The sequence below is a fragment of the Aulonocara sp. 'chitande type north' Nkhata Bay genome, linkage group LG12 (assembly GCF_057382095.1).
Source record: "Aulonocara sp. 'chitande type north' Nkhata Bay isolate Kocher_YH1m ecotype deep benthic linkage group LG12, A_spYH_male_GT1.1, whole genome shotgun sequence".
NCBI lineage: Eukaryota > Metazoa > Chordata > Actinopteri > Cichliformes > Cichlidae > Aulonocara > Aulonocara sp. 'chitande type north' Nkhata Bay.
Window position 1 is genome coordinate 5,726,568 of NC_141355.1, and position 20,097 is coordinate 5,746,664.

Consider the following 20,097-nt stretch of genomic DNA (forward strand, 5'->3'; position numbering starts at 1 on the left):
GTGAATAATTTGAAAATGACTCAGTGTTTTATCAGCGACACGTTACCGCAGCCTTTTAAGATCACTGAACCTGTTACTTCAAAAAACAACATGTAATGTTGAAGGGGACAAAGAGTTAGTTCATGTTTGACACTGATGTTAATCAAAACTTCCAAGATCCAGGTTGAATAAAACAGCATTAGGTGTGTGATTGCACTCTGCTCCACACACCTGCGTGCTCCAATCAGAGACACCAGAGGAACAGGTGATGAATGTGATGGGGAAGCATACGCAGGTGTGACATACAGAGCCGTGGGAATTACAGGACATTATTACTGTTGATATATTCTCAGCGATCAGCTGTTAGTGAAGAGCATGAAAACCTTACTGCACGTCGGTCAGCTCAACTTAGCTCGCTGGATAATTTACTTGTCAGCTTGAAAACTGTTAAGGTTCAAAAATTGAGGAAGGGTACAAGAGGTGCTCGAAGAATAACCACACTGGTCCGGCCGGGTGAAGTCAAACGAAGATTTTAATTCACACGTGGGAAGATCACTAGAAACAGCAATTGATCTTCAACTTAATCAAAGCATTAAACAGATATTTATACCGTCAGGGCTTAAATTTAATGACGCCCCTTCAACGTCACAGATACATTTTATACATAGATCAAATCAAAACCACAATGACTTTTGACACCGTTTAAAAGAACAATTGTCTTCTATGTTCATAACAGGTGCTTCCTGTCACTGCCGGATGCTCGCTTGTCATCCTGACACCTCAGCAGCAGTTCTGCGACAAACTGCTCTTTTTGCAACCCCAGCAAAACATGATTAAACTTTCACCTATAAATGATTCTCTAACTAAGTGTGTGCGTGTCTGTGTGCTAACCACAATTGCACCCTGTTTCACCTCGCGACTAGCTCCTAACCTCTAACCAGACAGAGAGACAGAAGCCACTCTGATATGTAACAACTGAGACTATGTATGTGTCCTCTACTAAATAAATGTTTTAATCAAGAACCCCTACTAAAAGCTTAATACAAGAATATGAACATATAAAAGATATTAAAATGAACTGTTGTGTAAGCATGTACTGCAATTCCTTCTATGTTCTAGTTTTCCCTCAGCATGGATCATCTAGACACTCTCACTAGATGAAGCTCAAAACCATTAATGAACCTGAACATCAACTCAAATAAGCACAGATATGCAATATGTATAAAATAGTTATAACTGCACCTGGAATACAAAGTTAACATCATCATAAACATCTTAAGGCCATCTTAAAGCTATCTGTTACATTGTTAAAGCAATGATCATACTGCAGATTATATTATGCTGGTAAAATACTTTTTGTTCAACCTATGTATACTTTTTGTTCAACCTATGTATCGACCTCTGGCACACCAGAGGTCGATACATAGGTTGTTGTTCACTCCTCAGTCCACTCGACTACTTCCAGATCCATCATCGGCATCATGGACATAGGGGCCACCGCCCCAGGGTCCACTGCCTTTACAATCACCTTCTCTACCAACCTTCGGGCACAAGGAATGAGACAACAACCACAGGTCACCAAAATACCCACCAATACAGATAGAGAAAACATAATTGACAGAGCAAACCCCTTCCACTTTCCGAACACTGAGGTCATCCAGCTCTCCAGCGGGTTGTCAATTCCCGAGTGGTCATGCATGGTTCTAGAGAGACTCTTTAGCCCCTCCAAGGCTCGCGTCACCGAGCCATCTGGAGCAGTGTTATTCGGGATAAAAGTACAACACTGATCACCGAACATCGCACAAACCCCCCCTTTTTCCGCCAATAACATATCAAGGGCCATTCTATTTTGGACTCCCACTAATGAGGTCGGACCCATCTGCTCCGCTAACCCTTCCATCCCGTCTCTGGTAAGGTTAGAGAGCCTCAGCAAATTATAGTGAACATAATTGATTCTATCTACATTCTTGTTCGGGGTCACTGGAAAGAGAGCAGAAATTATTGGAAGATTCTCAAAACCAGCAGCTATTTGGTCTACGAGTTTATATTCACTTGGAACTCCTCTGGGGACCCCTATTGAGTCAATCCAGGTTGGCGAGTTCAGCCTAGGGTCATAAGCGTGTGTTCCCTCAATCCCCCTTTTGGACAGGATATGTCTCTTCCGCCTAGCTGCCAATGTGCATGTGTTGTGCTGTGGAATGTTTTTTACCTGATTTCCAATTAGCATAAGAGGTGCTCCTAGCCTCACCATCGCGCACGTCCCCACACTTCCCAGAGGAACACGAGCCAAAAGAGTCTTATGCCCACAATAATAGTAAAGTCCACTTCTAGCCCAAGTCCCAATCAAAGTGGTGGGATCACTTACATTGTTTGTGGTTCTTCCCGTCTGGGTAACAGCGCACCAACTTGGGTCGATTTCTCCCACGTTATATATTACTTTATCTGTGGAGAACTTAAAGCACGTATAATTATCTTTTTTCGGCAAAAATGGTCCTGCCTTTGTCCGCTTGTCAACTGGAGGAAACAAACTGGACAAGACAGTGCAGTCTCCAGTACTCACCGCTCCCCTAGTCATTCGCAACATGCAATCATAGCCCCACTTGTCCTCCAGATGGAGTGGAGCGGGCTTTGTGAACAGACGTGGTCTAGCAGAGGCGCAAGCAACACAATTAGATAGCTCTTGTTCCCTAGCATTTAGAGCCATCCAGTCCAGCCAGAGATTACTGTCACTGAACCCAGTGGCGCGCTCAATTAAATCTTGAGGCTTCAGTCTAGTATAGTCCACCACCAGGACTCGTCTATCCTTTGGTTCCTGTTCCTCTGGTACCGCATATGACGACCCGTTTCCCCTTTCTCCTGTAAAATGTACAACAGCGTTCATTGGGTCGTTAATCATGTGTATTTCCTTTTCTTCTCTAACTGGCTCTACGGGATTTACGGGATTGGCCTTTTCAAGAAAATTGACTTTAATTAACCCCTTCGGGTCAGTTCCCACAGTCTCCACACCCAAGACTAAATATACAGAGTTTTTACGCCGCCAGTTGCCCAGCGACATAGTCAAAGGATTCTTAGATGGACTATAATCTCTTTGAAGTTTTAACACGTTCTCTAACCCTTGTCCTGACGTTTCCCCATTTTCCCCAGTGTAACCCTTTACCTGATTCCAGTTCCGACACCAGTTTGCAAAGGGCCTACTCCCTCTTTCACAATGTGTACTTACTGCATAATCCCAACAAACCCACACATTATATGCTCTCCAACTACTATCTGCTCCTCCACACTTAAAAACATCGCATAAATCAAACGTGAATGAAGTTGTGGACCCATTAACATAGTTCAACTCTAAACCACCATATGTACTCAGGCACTCATCCCTTTTACCCGAAACCTCGCGTTTTGATCTCCTTTTTAGCCCTGTTTCAATAAACAGTTTCTCTTTTGGTGCTGGATTCAACTGGCCCCCGTGTTCAGACAGTTCACGGGGGCCTCCCTGCAAAATATAAACAAGCAAACATAGGGCCATTATCAATATCATTACAGTCATCAAACTAACAATCACAAGCAACATTTTAATTAGTCCTCTCTCCTCACGAATCTCCGGTTCGCGGGGTGGCATTGTGTGATGTATATTTTGTACTTAACATAAATTTTGAAACTTTTGTTTCTGTTTTCCCCTTTCCCTTTCACTCTTTTTATTTAAACCACCCCTTTTTAACCTCTTAGGTTATTACCACTCCTTTCTGTAGACGCGGCGATTTCCTCCTAGGCTGCTCTTCTTTCTTCGGCCTTCCAGGTGGACTACTGGTCGGCCCGTTGCACAGGTGAAGAGGTTTATTCTGCCTCTGTTCCTTGACACCTGCGTTCTTTGAAGACGAATTTTCCTCCACCAAGCTCTCGTGTGCGGGTGCACACTGCGACCAGTGGTACCAGGTGTCGCCTTTCCCTTTCAGCTGGACTGCTGTAGCCGTCCGGGCGGTCACCTCATACGGACCAGTCCAGCGGGGCTCCTTCCACTTTCGCTTAATGACCTTTAGCCACACCGCCTTTGCGTCCGGGACCTCTCCGTTCCCCGTGGGTCTCTCACAAGTGACCTGTTTTGTAAAGCTGGACACAAGAGCTTTCAACTCATTAAAATATTCTGCATGAGACCTGTTGCTTGTCCTGGGCTGCTCCACTGGGACCACTGTCCAGGGTGCTGGAAACTGTCTCCCAGTCAGCAGCTCGTAAGGGGTGAAACCTGTGGATTGGTTAACAGAACATCTTATGGTCATCAAAGCAATGGGCAGGGCTGCGACCCAATTTAGCCCTGTCTGCGCACAGATTTTAGCCAACTTGTTTTTCAAATTTAGGTTCATCCTCTCTACCTTTCCTTGAGATTGAGGATGATAGACCGTCCCGAACTTATGTTGCACTCCCAACATCCTCTCTACCTCTTGCAAATCTTTGTTCTTGAAGTGAGTACCATTGTCTGATCTAATTCTCTTGGGAAACCCATGCCTTGGAATGTAATGATTGATTAAGCACTTAATCACGCTTTTCGCGTCTTCACGTTTGGTTGCCCATGCTTCGGGCCATCCAGTCAGAACATCCACACACACCAACAAATACCTCACACCACCTGGTCCTGTATCAATCATGTCGGTATAATCAATCACGACCTCTTCGCCTGGCCTTTCTGGCATGAGAAACTTACCAGCTTCAGGTTTTACTGCTGGCTTTGGATTGTGTGCCCCACAAATTAGGCACGTTCTGGCCTTTTCCAGTATCATCCTTCTCAAATCAGGATGCCACCATCGGCACAAATTTCTCTCCATCTGTTTCACTCCCACGTGACCAAGCCCGTGAGCCTCATTCACCTTCTGTTCCGCCATTTTGGCCGTTAAGGCGGGACGCCCATCTGGCCCCCTCCACAAACCGCCATCTTGCCAGGCTCCTTTGTTTTCCCACACCCCCTTTTCCTCTGGGGATGTCTCCTCCTGAGCCTGTCTCACTTCTTCCATACTGTTAGTACTGGCCTCCTCTTCTGGGGTTACCTGTACCATTTGTCTCTGTCCTTTGTAGCCTGCTGCTTCCTTTGCGGCTTCATCAGCTTTCTGATTTCCTTTTGCCACCATACTGTCTGCTTGTGAGTGGCCTTTGCATTTTATAATACTTACCTCGTCTGGGTCCTCCAGGGCCTTTTCCAGTTCCTCCATTTCCTTTTGGTGACAGATGGGTGCATTAGTGGCCGTTCTGAACCCGGCTCTCTTCCACTGAGCCAGTTCCACATGAGCTGCTCCAAACGCATATGCTGAGTCAGTGTAGATGTTCACTCTCATGTTTTTAGCCAACCTCAGGGCTCGAGTTAGGGCTATCACTTCAGCTCTCTGGGCCGACTGTTGTCCCTCAATTTTTCCTGCTTCTTTCACCTGAAACTCAGTTCCTACTCTACAGACTACTGCATAGCCGGCTTTTAATCCTTCTTCATCTCTGTGGCAGCATCCATCTGTGAACCAATCCTCAGCTCCATGTATGGGCTCTGCCTTCAGGTCTTCCCTGATTTTTCCTTCAACTTGGGCTTTCTTAATACAATCATGTGGTTCTCCTGACCCCATTAGGTCTGCCATATTTATTCCTTCATGTGTGAATGTCAGATTTGGCGCATCTAAAATTTTGCTCAACCTTTGTTGCGTCAGTGGGGTCATTGTGAATACCTGTGAGTTCACATAGGCCACTACACTGTGTGTGGTAAGCACTCTCAGTGGGTGTTCCCTCACTATGTGTGCTGTTTTCTGAATTATCTTTGCTACTCCTGCTGCGTGTTGTGTGCATGTGGGATGCCTTGCTTCTGTTGAATTTAATCTTATGCTGACATACATAAGTACATCTCTACCTCCCCCTTTTTTCTGAAACAACACACCATTCACAACTCCCTTTGTTTCTGAAACATAAAGATAAAATGCCTCATCATAGTTAGGTGTGGCTAGATCTGTGGCTCTTGACAAATCCTGTTTTAGTGAAATGAACGCTGTCTCTGTGTCCGGCGTCCAAGGCAATTCAGCCTTAAGATTTCGAACGCCGACTTTCTTGATCAGGTCCCTTAAAGGGGCAGTTTTACCAGCATAGTTCGGAATGAACTGCCTACTGTAACCTGTCAAGCCAAGAAAGGAAAGCAACTCCTTCACAGTTCTTGGTTTTGGATGTGTCAGAATTTGGTCTCTGTGTGTGTTCATTAACCCCACTGATCTGTGTGCGATCACCCGGCCCAGAAATGTTACCTCTGGTCGGACCAACTGTAGTTTTTCTTTACTCACTTTGAAGCCACACTCCGCCAATCTGTTCAACACCACGAGCGATGCTGCCGTACAGGCCGCTGCTGACGGGGCTGCAATAAGAAGATCATCAACATACTGTATTAATGTACAGCCCTCTGGCAGTTGACATGGGGAGAGTGCCTCTTTCAATACTTGATTGAAAATTCCTAGTGAGAGTGCAAAGCCTTGTGGTAGGCGTGTGTACCTAAATTTCCGGCCTCTGTATGTGAAAGAGAAAATGTCTCTGAGTGACTCGTGCAGTGGGAGACAAAAGAATGCATTCGCTAGGTCAATACATGTGAACCATTTTTGGTCCCCAGTAATTTCGGTCAGAGCTGTGTAGGGATTTGGTACAGGCACAGTATCAGTCCTCAGTATGGCATTTATTGCTCTCAAATCATGTGCCATACGGTACTTCCCTGTCCCATGTTTTTCCACTGGCAAAATAGGTGTGTTCCAAAATGACCATGAGGGCTCAAGCACTCCTGCCTTCCACAGCCCTTCAATGGTTTCAGCTATACCTTCCTCTGCTTCAGTTTTGTGCTTATATTGTGGTCTGTTAATTGGTGTGTCAGACTTCAGCTGGAACAGGACAGGCGAACAGTTAGCCAAACCTACATCTGTGGGCCCTGCGGACCACAAAGTATCAGGCAATTTCAAGAGCTCAGCTACTGCATCAGGATGATCCATTCTTTCCCTGCCATGTATTCTGGAGATTTCTTTATGTTCTAAGATCACTGCATCGTTGGACAAACAAGTTATGCGATATATTTTACATTTTGGTGCATACCAGACATTTGGAATTTGGGTGCTTTGCCAGCATGCGTTGTCCAGCGCCCGCTTGACCATCGGTCCCAGATCTCTTGGCCCATGACCCTCGTGGACCGCCAAGGTAATGTGAGGGGCTGAATCCTCTCCCACATTGTACCAAGGCAGTTGTTCATCAGTAAATTTCACAGCCGCGGCCACACCTTCTGGTCCAACATAAATGTTATGTGTTCGCACATTCCACGTCTGTCCCTCGAGATCAGACTGGAACTGTTCCCGATAGATATCGTTATCTTCCCTATCATAAAAGAGTGTGACGTGGAAAGGATCCCGTGGCGGGGAATAGACGGCCAGGCTCATTATCCAGGGTTTCCACAGCTGATAATGTCTCAGAATGCCTTCTTCCACTAGCCTCCCCCAGTAGATTTCGGCAGTGGGTTGTTCAGAGTTCTGGACTAGATATTGAGTCTTTGAAGGTGATCCCAGACATGGGAATTCTTTTCCTCCAGGCAGAGTAACAATCAGTCCATCTGGTGAGCACATGATCGTGGCTCCCAGCTTCACGAGCAGGTCCCTGCCCATGAGATTTGCAGGCACCTGTGAGGACACCACATATTGATGTTTCAAAGTCTGTTTTCCCAGCTTTGTCAATGCTGGATCTGTCAATGGCAGAGTCATCGGTATCCCGGAAAAACCGACCACATTAACTGTGTGACAGGAGAGTGTTGCACTGTCTGGTGTGTCTCTTAATGTCGAGTATGTTGCTCCAGTGTCTACCAGAAAGGGCAATTCAGTGCCTTCCACGGTCATCGACAGCATGGGTTCTGCCGTCCCCACGCTGTTCGGTCTCTCCGGGCTCATCTGTTTTCTCTGCCGTTGCTCTGATGGGACCTGCAGGGTGTTTTTGGTGACGTGGAGGTTTGCACAGTTGCTGCCTGTGGTGTGTGTAGAAATGTTCATGTTCTAGTCCCACTGTGAAGCACATAGACGTGTCCTGACTTCCTGTCTGTCCCACACTCTGTTGTCTCTGTTTGTTGCTGCCAACAGTACAAGTCATCTTTGCAGATTTTACTGAATTAACAAAAACATTTTTACTGAAAGACTTATTCAGTAAACACGTTTGTTACACTGAGACTGAAAAAGAGATCCCTGTTTACGCTCATAGAAAACGAGCCTCTGTTTTACTTTATTGAAATCATTTCTAATCACAGACAGGATCAGCAGCGTGCAGCTGCAGTGAGGTGTTAGTAGAGGAGCTGTGTTTGTGAGCTGTAGTCTGGATCAGGTCTCTGTGGGAGACTGGGGTTACAGTACTTCTGAATATCACACAGCACATTTCTTCAGAATCGGTTGCTGTTTGCTAACATTTGACCTTTGCCCTTTTAGGCTGCCCTTCTGGCGCCCGTCGATGAGGACTTGGGATCTGACAAGAAGCAAACTGGGGGAAGCAGCAGAGTACCAGACTTCCCTCCTCCAGCAGGCCGGGAGATCTTGTTGCGCACCTGTGTGCCGCGACCAGCAGCGTACTCCAAGGCGCTGCCTCAGCGGCTCTTCTGTGTCCTGATGAGGGAGGAGTTTAGGTTGGCCGGAGCCTTTTCCACAGACACGTCCTTCTTTTAAGTCCTGTGAACAATTCACACCTGGGATAAAGATAAGTGAAGGACACAGGATGGAGACTTTCACATAAAACAATAAAGCTGAATTGAACTAAAGTGAATAATTTGAAAATGACTCAGTGTTTTATCAGCGACACGTTACCGCAGCCTTTTAAGATCACTGAACCTGTTACTTCAAAAAACAACATGTAATGTTGAAGGGGACAAAGAGTTAGTTCATGTTTGACACTGATGTTAATCAAAACTTCCAAGATCCAGGTTGAATAAAACAGCATTAGGTGTGTGATTTCACTCTGCTCCACACACCTGCGTGCTCCAATCAGAGACACCAGAGGAACAGGTGATGAATGTGATGGGGAAGCATACGCAGGTGTGACATACAGAGCCGTGGGAATTACAGGACATTATTACTGTTGATATATTCTCAGCGATCAGCTGTTAGTGAAGAGCATGAAAACCTTACTGCACGTCGGTCAGCTCAACTTAGCTCGCTGGATAATTTACTTGTCAGCTTGAAAACATTTAACTTTAACAAAATGTTCACCAACACGGGTCAGTGTAGGTCACTGAGTCATCCTGCACACTAGCCCTGCCCCGCCCACCTGTGTTTATACACCTCTGCAGCCCCTCCTCCTTCAGCCGGGACATTTGTTCTAGCCTTCATTCATAAACTCGGCTTTCTAACATGCAGCTAAAGTTCAGTCTGCATGCTCGACCCACATACTCCTGGTAGCTGAAGTGAAATACTGCTGTGCGTAAGGGTCGGGCGGGTGACCACGTCACCTGGTCATGGGGTAAATGCTGCGGCCGGGTTCAACTCTGACCTGAGGCCCTTTATTTCTCCCTCCCTGCTTTGCTGTCTGGTCTTCATTGTGCTATTAAATACAGACAAAAAAGTTTGTTCTCCTCCTTCCATCACCACCTTTGTTGCATGTAGAAAAGTGTCATATAGAACCAGTCGTTACTTTAATGGTCTGAACTAAACGGTCGGGTGGCGCCAACAGCGACTAAGAATTTTCTGGGCCAACAGGATTTGTGTTTCAGTCCCTGATAAACTGACCCATCCTCTAAAAAACAAAACCCAAAAACTATATTTACAAGATAAATGATCAGAAATAGTAACGACAACAAAAGCACAGGAATCATAGATCCAACGGGACAGGCTCGTTACAATGAAGGAAAACACTGAGCGACTGTTGAGGCCCTTATTAGTCCTACAAAACATAACAGAAATGTTACAATAAAACACAGAGGCCTTTATTGTCACGTCCATCGTACTGTGACTCCTCAGCACATTCATCTCCAATCAGCAGCTTCCTTCACTGACCCAATCACAGGTCTCAGGCCAGCTGTTGTACTCAGGTTTGGATTATTTGCTGAGGTTTTAGATCTCTGGACCAAAGCCTTTAAAAGGAAACAGTTTCTCAGAGGTTACATCAGTAAATATGATCTCACTGTTACAGTGATCATTCACATCTCTGATTAACCTCTGAAGAGACACATTTGGTCCTTAGCGACGCCTCTGTCACAGGCGTCTGTCAGAACAACAGCGTGTGTTTGACACAGTCCATCATGAAGAGAAGCAGTTTTTCTTCTGAATTAGTGAAATAACTGGTCTGTAAATTACAGTAACACGAGTGTCATTGTTAAAACACAGTTTATGAAACACTTAATTTGTTGTTAACTTATTGACAACGTAAACATTTGCTGGTTGCCACTGTAACTGATGACTGTGTGGTCACATGACTGAAAAGTAAACAAATATCACAAAATAAAGAAATGCCTCCAACTTGTGTTACGAGTAGTTAGTGTGCAGAAACACGGCTGCAGGGTCAGCCCTCCCTCCACAGTCGCTCATCAGGCTGGTCGCAGCGCGTTTGCCTGTCTACTGATGTCTGCATGAGCAGAAACACCAATTTGAGTGATGTTATGTAATTCAGGATTCAATCAATGTGTCAGTGTTTGTTACTTTGTTACATTAATTTTTTAACCACGTTATTTTGTTGTGGGATGAACTTCTGCAAACAACAACATATGGCAACAAAAAACAAAACTTGCAGTTGGAATCGATGGAGCTGTGAGATGATGGGATGTCGACTGGTTCACTAACCATTAACATTTGGGATATTAGGATAACAGTAGCGTGTAAACATAAGCAGTGCAAACACTTCCTATAACGACACATTTACAGTCTAGTTTGGGGAAAGCTGAGGAATTAGGGTGAAGAGACGGTGGATGTTTAACCCTCCCTTGGTTTGACAGCTCGCTCAGCCAGCGAGTTATGAATGATGTTCTTGATAGACTCCGCCCCCGCGCCTTCTAGGAAAGTGTGGTGATCTCCCTTGATGACGTGGACCGACACCTCGCCATCACAGACCTGAAGAAAGACGCAGTACACAGTTTGAACATTGGAAGGCTCAGACAGAGTTTATAGAAACACACACAAGCGCACACACGCACAGTGAAGATAAGTACTACAGACTGATGTAAATGTGCATCGGTACCTCGCTGAGCTTATAGTCAGCTCCCAGGTTTTGCTCATATTCGCTGCTGGTTTCGGCGCGCAGCAGCTTCACGCTGCCGTGGTATTTTGCAGTAGGTACATATGCATCAGCAGCCTTTAGCTTGTAGTAGAAGGCGGAGGCTGCAAAGTGCAGTGAGTCTCGGTCGATGTCCTTGTGAGCGGAGGTGATTAGGTCCACGGCCACACTGACGCGTGCATTCAGGTCTGACAGCGGGAGCAGAGTCTCCAAAAGCTGTAGGATGTAACCATGGAGACGACTGTAAGTTCATAGCAAACGTTACCGCGTGCTCGCGGAGATATTGTTGTTTTCAGAAAAGTAAGTGACACATAATTAATGAACATCACAGATCTTATGTATATGAAAATGCAAAATGAAGATGTTTTGATATTCAGGAGTTACAAATGTCAGCTTTCAGTGAGAAACTGTACGAAGGTTTGATTTAACCGCATGTTTTACTTTAGTCTCCATAACAGCTCCAAACATCACATCATTGTTGAGTCAAACCTGCACCACACACAGACTGTGCTGGAACAGCAGCTCCAGACTGTGTTACAGTCACCATCTTTACCTTACAGGCGCCGTGAGGCAAAAGCTCAGGTTGTGTGGCCTTTAACGCTGATGCCACATAAAGGAATACTTGTGTGTGAACCTGTGGGTCAGAGACAGTATACCTTGTTGTATTCAATGCCAGTGAACTGCTGGATGAAGGCACACAAGGCTTCAGTCTCAGCCTCAGACTCGTTGCCGGGTGTTAGCTTGGCTCTGTAGCTCTGCAAATCAAAAACACAGTTAAACCTGTTCACATGCAGATCATGTGACCAGAGCTCATCCTTCAAAACCAACATCACACACGCTATACAGCATATACATGAAATAAAGATGCGCGAGTGTTTCTCTGACCTGTGTGTACGCTGCCACATATGAATGTGAGCCATCAAAGAGAAACAGGAACTCCACAGGCTGATTCTGGGTCTGCAGCTGAGAGCACATTTCAAATGCTACACAGGCACCAGAAGAATATCCAGCGACTCTGTACGGGCCGTCCGGCTGCACCTGCCTGACGCAGCTCACGTAGTAGGCAGCCAGGGACTCAATGCTATCCAGAGGAGCAGCTGCAAAGGAAACACATGAGGGGAGTTAGTTTGGCTGCACAGTGACATAAACAGCTGATGCACAACATGTGAGTGACAAAGGTCTGAGAACAGAACCACAAACTTTTAAACTGTGAAACAAAGAAAACATGAAATCACATCAGGTCTTTGGTTTTCCTCAGGCCATTATGGAGGGAGCTGTATATGTACAAGTGTTTGTAGTTTCACCTTTGAACAGTCAGACTTTCAGCTTTAACACATTTTGCTGTTTAACAGTTACACACGTTTTGATACACATGATTGTGACACCTGGTGAGGACGCACACTCATCATTTGATGACAAGTAAGGACACGTAGTTTCCACGATGGTTCAAAGTGTTGATTTTGTGTTTTAAAGTTTTTCTCTGTGACTGTAAAGTCATTTTAATATGAGCCCCATTATGCTGACAAACCCACGCAGACGATGCACACAGCTCAGCAACACCAACAAGCCTGAAACTCAAATGACATGAAAAGTTATCCATGAGGCGCCAAAACACAACAACAGCTGCAGCAAAGGCTCTTTGTACTGTAAGATGAAGATCCTACAAAAGTAGAAGCCTCACAAACCACATGTAGACTGGTTGTGCAAACTCCCACAGACCCTGCAGTCGAGAGGATAACAAGCTGCTCCAGTGATCATGACCAGGACACGAACTGCTTCCTCCTGAATCAGAGGCCTGACTGACAGACACACCCTGGCATAGAGGAGGCTGAGGAGTGTGACAGTTGGAGCACACGCTCAGGTCTAGGTCTTTAAACAGGGGAACCACCACCCCAGTGTGCCAGTCCAGAGGCAGCATCCCAGAGCTTCACGCAGCGCCGTGTCAGCCAGGACGGCCCTGCAACACCCAGATCCTTCTCATCAGCCTCAGGTCTGTCCTAAATCCTAGCAGGAGCTACCACGACGCGTACCACAAAATGCATCGCACTGGTTCTTCCCAGTAGTTGGAACTGGTTGTCTGCTTGCCAATGAATCCTGCTTATTGGTTCCACTTGTGCTACAATCAGGACGAATTGTAGTGGGTTAGGGTTAGCTGGATATGTGCTGGATATGTGGTGGAGGGTAACTGCAGGAGAAGAAGCTAGTGGGGGAGTAGAGCAGGGGAGGATGTGGGTCCCCGGGGCCTGCTGGAGGGCAAGGGCCATGCCCGATGTGAGTAGCAGCAGGGCCAGTGCGCCCAGGAGCACATCTTTTTCGACCGTAAGGGAGACAGGAGGCCGACTCACTGCCTCGGCTAAATGGAGAGGGAATTTCAGAAGGGCCAGGGCACAAGCATGGACCTTTTTCAGCTGTAAGGGAGACAAGAGCAAGGTGTGACGTAGGTCCCCGGGGCCTGCTGGAGGTCCAGGTCCACGCTCGATTTGAGTAGCAGCAATGGCCAGTGCACCAGGAGCACATCTTTTTCGACTATAAAGGAGACAGGAGGCCGAACAGGTCTCTGACCCTTCAGCATAGACAGGTGGCTGAATGGGCCCCTTGGGCCCTCCAGCCGAGACAGACAGCTCAAACGGGTTCCTCTGACCCTTCAGCGGAGACAGACACCGAACCAGCATGTGTGGAGACCTCTGGCAGTGTGGACACTGGCTGGAGCTTAGTGGCACATTGGCTTGGCTCAGGCAGTGGTATGCAGTCCTCAGAGGGCTGAAAGTGTTCTCCAACACATCCAGCAGAGGACAGAGGACTCTACTAAAAAATCCGACTCTACTAACCTATCAGAGGCTGCTTAAGATCAGAATGCAATCATCTGCAGTTTTCTTCTTAATTAACAATAAACTTAGTGTATATGTACTCCTAAATTTGATGAAAGTGATAAATAATAGACAGCTCTCTCTATATATATATTCTGACATTTAACTAATTCAAAAGATATTTCAATATTTATTTATCTAAAACAAAACAAGTTAGAATAGCCTTTATTGTCATTGTACAGAGTACAACGAAATTGGAGTGCCACTCCCTTGGTGCAAGTTTCAATAATAAATATAAATGTAAAATATAAAAAGTACAAAAAAACAATCGTAAGTACTCAAACAATAGTTTGTACAATATATACAGGATAGCAGCATTAATATAATGACAGTATGAATAGCAGCATAATATAATGACAGTGACGGTATGGAATAGGTTCAATTGTATTTGTTCTTATTTACTACGGTGATAGCTCTGGGAAAGAAGCTATCCCTGAATCTGTTTGTCCTGGTTTTATGTGACCTGTACCGTCGGCCTGACGGTAATAGTTCAAACAGTTGGTTGCTGGGGTGAGAGTAGTCCTTGATGATATTGCCAGCTCTGCTGAGGTACCGAGAGTTTGCAGTGACCTCCATGCTGGGCAGAGAGCAGCCAGTGATCTTCTAGTTGCAAGTTCACTCTAAATTGATGTTTAACAGAAAAAAAAAATGTTTTTATGTTTTTTCCCTAAAGTGTATGTAAATATCTGGTTTCAGCTGTGAATATACTGCTGTGTATTGAAATTCCTCTTGTTTTGCATAGAAATATACTGAACAACATACAAAGCATAATATATAAAATAAAATCTACCTGAGTTTTTTCTTTGAAAGAAGCCACTTATGTCAATTGTTGTGTTCATCAGTACATAACTGAAACCGATTACAGTGCTTTGTTTAGCCGTGGAGGGAAACAACTGAAAATATGAAATAAACACACATGTAAGCTAAGACTCTCTAAAAAAACATCATTGTTGTTGTTCGGATTTTCATTTCCCCATTTGTTGATTCACTCCAAGAGCAAGTAACGTAATATGGGTCAAGTGATCAGTTTGATATCAATCTTTTGTGATACACCGTCATATTTACATTATTTGTACAGTATGAATGATTTGCTTTGGTACCTGGTCAAACTTAAGCTCTCCTCTGTCTGCCTGTCTACGCTTCTCCTGCAGCAGTTTCTCCCCCCTCGCTCACATGCGTAAGTGCTATGCTCAGTCACCCAGTGCCTGAGCTCAGATCATACCAAAATTAGGGTGAATTTACGACTGTGCGCTATGTGCTTCGAATATTGTGTGTAGTTTTTTGTTTTATACAGTTGGCAGTCAGGCATCAGTAACAAAATCACCAGGCTCACAGTAGACAGATTCACAAGAAATTCATTTGGGCTTAGAAGGAATAAAACAAACAGAATCCTTAATTAAGCTTGCGTTAGATTGCAAAATGGTCCCAGATGAAACAGTCTTAACAACACGAAATGCACAGTTCTTTTGTAAAGGTTCTTTTTATTTGGAAGGAAAAATAAGCACAGACAGAGTCCCCAGAAGTGTCCAAAAAGTGATTTATTAAACACACACAGTTATACAGTGTGGGAAGCCGGTCTTCGATCTTCTCTGCTCGTTACAGAAAGCTTTATAGCCTAATATGACGTCAGAACATTTCCTAGAACTCAGCTTCTCAGAAACCTAACACTTTCTCAGGCTTTATGTTCCCAGATATGGATGAGGGAAAACATCTGGTCTAAACAATTGTGTGTCCGAGTGTGCAGTTTGTGAGATTGTCTGTCCAGGCCAACAAAAGGTCGCTGTCCTCATCTGACTTTACTTTGGGCCGCCTGGAGCCACAGAGATGCTGGTGGTTTTTGCATAATAGAATATTACAGAGGAATGTGTCTTATTCTGCGTGCTCTGGAATACAAGATTAAGCAGATTTACTAAATGATAAATGATACATGATAATGGTGATGATCAACTGATACTAAGTGATGCAGACTAATGAAATAATAATGAAATAATGGCAGTGAAATTACATGTTTTTCTTGACAACTCCTCCTCTTGGGCTCGCTTGCGAGCCCAACTTACACCAGGATTTGTCTCACTCCTCCGTCCAGCCTACAATCTCCCTCAAAGGCATCATGGACTCCGGCGCAGCTGAACCTGCTGAGCCTGAGCTCAGGGCTCTCTCCAGCATCTTTACTAAAAGCCGCCGGACCAGAGGGATGAGACAACATCCAATCATCAATATGACAAGAAAAACAACAAAAGAAAACATGGCAGACATAACAACACTCTTCCATTGCCCAAAGACAGACGTGAACCAGTCTCCCGGTCCAGTGTTCACACCTGATTGCTCATGCATGGTTTTAGATAACATTTTCAGACTCTCAAGCGCCCTAGTAACCGTACCGTCTGGTGCAGTATTGTTGGGTATGAACGTGCAACACATGTCCCCAAACATGGCACAGACACCACCTTTCTCAGCCAACAACATGTCCAGGGCCATTCGATTCTGGATTCCCATTAACGACGTCGGGCCTAATTGTTCCGCAAGGCCTTCTACCGCGTCCCTAGTGAGATTAGAGAGTCTCAACACATTATAATGGACATAGTTAATGCGATCGACATTTTTATTCGGAGTTATCCATAGAAACACACTTTCAAAGCCGGCCGCTATCTGATTAACTAACTTATACTCATCTGGAACTCCCCTGGGAACTCCTATTGAGTCAATCCAGGTTGGCGAGTCCCATCTTGGGTCATATTTGTGCATACTGTTGCGAAATCGATCAACTTCAGACCAGACAAAAAACAACGGAGGCTCCGGAAAAGTGCAATCAAACGATGAGTTTTATTATCACAGGAGAACAACCAACCGTCAGCATACAGAATGGGTTGCTCTGACAAAAATACACTGGGTTCTGGTTTTATAGGATAACATATCACACCTACGTCAATACAGTTCAAAAATACAGGGTGACAGATGGACAAAAGTTCAATTCGTGCAAACAAGGGTACATCACATATACTTTTAATAACTATAAACTGACATATAACTTCTCCTTTCTTCATTACTTGCCTTTTAAGGTAATAAGATGTCATCCACAGATGTCATCCAGGATGCCAGCGGGTTTTCAATACCTGGGCCCTGTGCTTCGTACGTCGCTTACTACATCCAAGATCAAATGAAACATCCAAGACCAAATCATCGCGCTAACTCTGAGCTCGCTATTCCGGTTCCCCGAACACACCTGTTGTTGACGATTAGTATAGCTGGATGAAGTAATGTGAGATCACTGGGTGGCCCAACAGGGGCTACGCATCGATAGTAGAAACATTGATCGGCAACCCTTTGATTGGTCGGCGAAAATGTCGAAGGAGCGCGCTCGGTATTTTTCGGCAGCAGAGCAAGAACTCTTGAGTGAGGGATTTCAGGAGTTTCAGAGTTTAATTAAAACGCAAGGGAACACTGCAAAGGCTGCAAAAGCAAGGAGAGAGGGCTGGCAGAAAGTTGCTGACAAATCAAACTCGTAAGTAATTCAATAATAACAATAATAATGGAGTGGATTTATATAGCGCTTTTCAAGGCACCCAAAGCGCTTTACAATGCCACTATTCATTCACTCTCACATTCACACACTGGTGGAGGCAGCTACGGTTGTAGCCACAGCTGCCCTGGGGCAGACTGACAGAAGCCAGGCTGCCATATTGCGCCATCGGCCCCTCTGGCCAACACCAGTAGGCGGTAGGGTAGATTTATCATATCACACCATATTATCCAATATTATATTACATTATATTATATTATAATATGTTATATTATATCCCCTTTCACATTAGAGCCACAACAGGACCCACTAGAACATGGGAACAAGTAAAAGTGAAATATAAGAATATTCTACAGAATGGTAATATTTATCACTTATATTGCTTGTCGTCTCTTGGAAAGAGACCCTGGAATACTCTGTTTGTTTGTTCATAACAGCAACCAAGAAAAGGGCAGAGCAAAAAAAAAGACAGGTGGTGGTCCTGCACCCCCTCGTCAACAAGTTGGTTAAGTAAATAATACCCTCACGGGAAAATCGATATCTCTCTATGAGCACACTGTCGCGCTGAGCTAAAGGATCCTGTCTGTCCCGCAATATACGCTGAATTCTGAGGACTCTCCTTATCAATCTTGCACCTTCCGCAATGGGTTGCTCGCGTAAACGGACAGGATATGACTGCGACAGACTTCCCAAATCCACCTTCGCTTTTATAGCCGTGGTCTCTCATCTTGATTACACGAAGTAATTTACAATTACTACTCTGAAATATGAATTACATCTGTAATAATCACATACATGTAATAGAATGTTAATAGTACATTTCCCTTTTTTAGGGAATGACCTGTATGTATCTGTGTGAAATCAATAAAAGGATCAAGTGCTGCATTATCTTTAGTTACATTGATGTTATTTATTTATGGTGAAACAGTGGTGGAATATCGCTGTTGCTTTCGTATGAATGACGCGGACATACCTGCGTGGCCGCGATCTAATCCTGTTTACATAAAGTAAACCTGCTCCCCAGCAGGTTTACGCTTACGGCTCTGTTGCTATGACAGCAAGTCCCGGATGGGCTTCGGGGAACCGAACGATCCAGGATCACGCGAAATCGTCAACAATCTCATCCAGCTAACTCACTTAGCGCGGTACGAAGAACAGGCCCCTGAGTGCTCATGCATGGTTTTAGACAAAGTTTTCAGGCCCTGCAGAGCTCGGGTTACTGAGCCACCTGGGGCAGTATTATTGGGGATATACGTGCAGCACATATCTCCAAACATCGAGCACACACCTCCCCTCTCTGCCAATAACATGTCAAGCGCCATCCTATTTTGAACTCCCATCAGAGAACTTGGATCCAATTGTTCTGCGAACCCCATCATGGCGTCCCTGGTTAGGTTAGAAAGTCTCAGCAGATTGTAATGAACATAGTTAATGCGGTCAACATTCTTATTAGGTGTTACCCAAAGGAATATACTCTCAAATCCTGCAGCTATCGGATTCACCAGCTTATATTCGTCTGGAACTCCCCTAGGCGAGTTCAGGCGAGGATCATAAGCATGTGTACCTTGGGTCCCTCTTTTGACCAAAACATGTCTCAGACGTCTGGCGGCCCCGTCTCTGGGCTGGGGCCCGGGCCGGGCCTCGGGGGCTTGGGTCCTGGTTGGTGTGCTGCCGGGGTTGTGGGCGGGTGGGTGCATGGGGGCCCGGCCCTGGAGCAGGGTGCCGCCGGTGCGTCGAGCCGCCTGGGGGGCTCTTCAACTGGTGGGGGGGATGGTCACATCTTGCAGGAGCTTTCTTCTCTTCAGGAACTCTCTGCAAGAGGGGGAGATACAGGAGAGGTGGAGGAAGATCTCAGCCTGGGCGTTTACCGTCTTATGTAGTCTGGAAGATGTGTGGATGGTGGGGTGGGTGCAGTTTTCTCTGTGGTGGGGTTGGGTGGACTGTCCAGGGCTCTGTGGAGCCAGAGGGCGCTACTGCACTGGGCCCCGGTCTGATGGGCCTGGGCCCCCCTTCCCTGGCGGGTCGCGGAGGGTGGGAGTGCCTACTGGGGTCAGCGGGGGAGCTGGCCCCAGGGAGGGGTTACCTGCCCCTCCCTTCCTTCCCTCCCCATCTCCAGCTGCCTCCCTCTTCCCGCTCCTCCACAACCACCCACACATGCAGGGCCTTGGAGTGGGGGTATGTCACCAGGGTGCAGAGGAGGCTACCCCCCCCCCGTCCCCTTCTGGCTGCCTCTGCCTCAATTTTATCCCACAACTTAGACATTCACATTATTCACACTCTCATTACACATACATATAGGATCTTGGGGGTGGGCACAATCACGGAGTCCAAATTACCATCAGGGTGTACACCTCACCCCTGACGTCGTTGCCCACCTCTCAATTTTAAATACACTTAGTCATTGAGGGCTAGCAGGAGGGACTATGCGCTTACCTGCTGCTCCTTGGCAGGTAGCTCCATGCCCTCCTGGGTTTTAATTACACCTTAGAACACATATGCATCAACACTACAATG

At 45.7% G+C, this 20,097-nt stretch overlaps 1 protein-coding gene across 1 annotated transcript; it reads right to left on the reverse strand.

The window, feature by feature from the left end:
- Positions 1-8,393: 8,393 nt before the first annotated feature.
- LOC147316788 (fatty acid synthase-like) lies at positions 8,394-12,430 on the reverse strand. Its single transcript, XM_086313336.1, has 4 exons — positions 12,082-12,430; positions 11,853-11,951; positions 11,161-11,412; positions 8,394-11,033 (listed from the first exon to the last, which is right to left on the reverse strand). The coding sequence occupies exons 1-4, from the start codon at positions 12,169-12,171 to the stop codon at positions 10,896-10,898; spliced, it is 579 nt and encodes a 192-aa protein (XP_086169462.1). The 5' UTR covers positions 12,172-12,430; the 3' UTR covers positions 8,394-10,895.
- Between the last annotated feature and the right edge of the window lie 7,667 nt (positions 12,431-20,097).

Excerpts from the sequence above, each read along its gene's own strand:
- LOC147316788 (XM_086313336.1), bottom strand. The coding sequence starts at position 12,171 with ATGTGCTCTCAGCTGCAGACCCAGAATCAGCCTGTGGAGTTCCTGTTT. Across the intron at positions 11,413-11,852 it reads CTGGCATTGAATACAACAAG|CTTTTGGAGACTCTGCTCCC; the intron begins GTATACTGTCTC and ends TACATCCTACAG. Across the intron at positions 11,034-11,160 it reads CTGACTATAAGCTCAGCGAG|GTCTGTGATGGCGAGGTGTC; the intron begins GTACCGATGCAC and ends GTCTTTCTTCAG.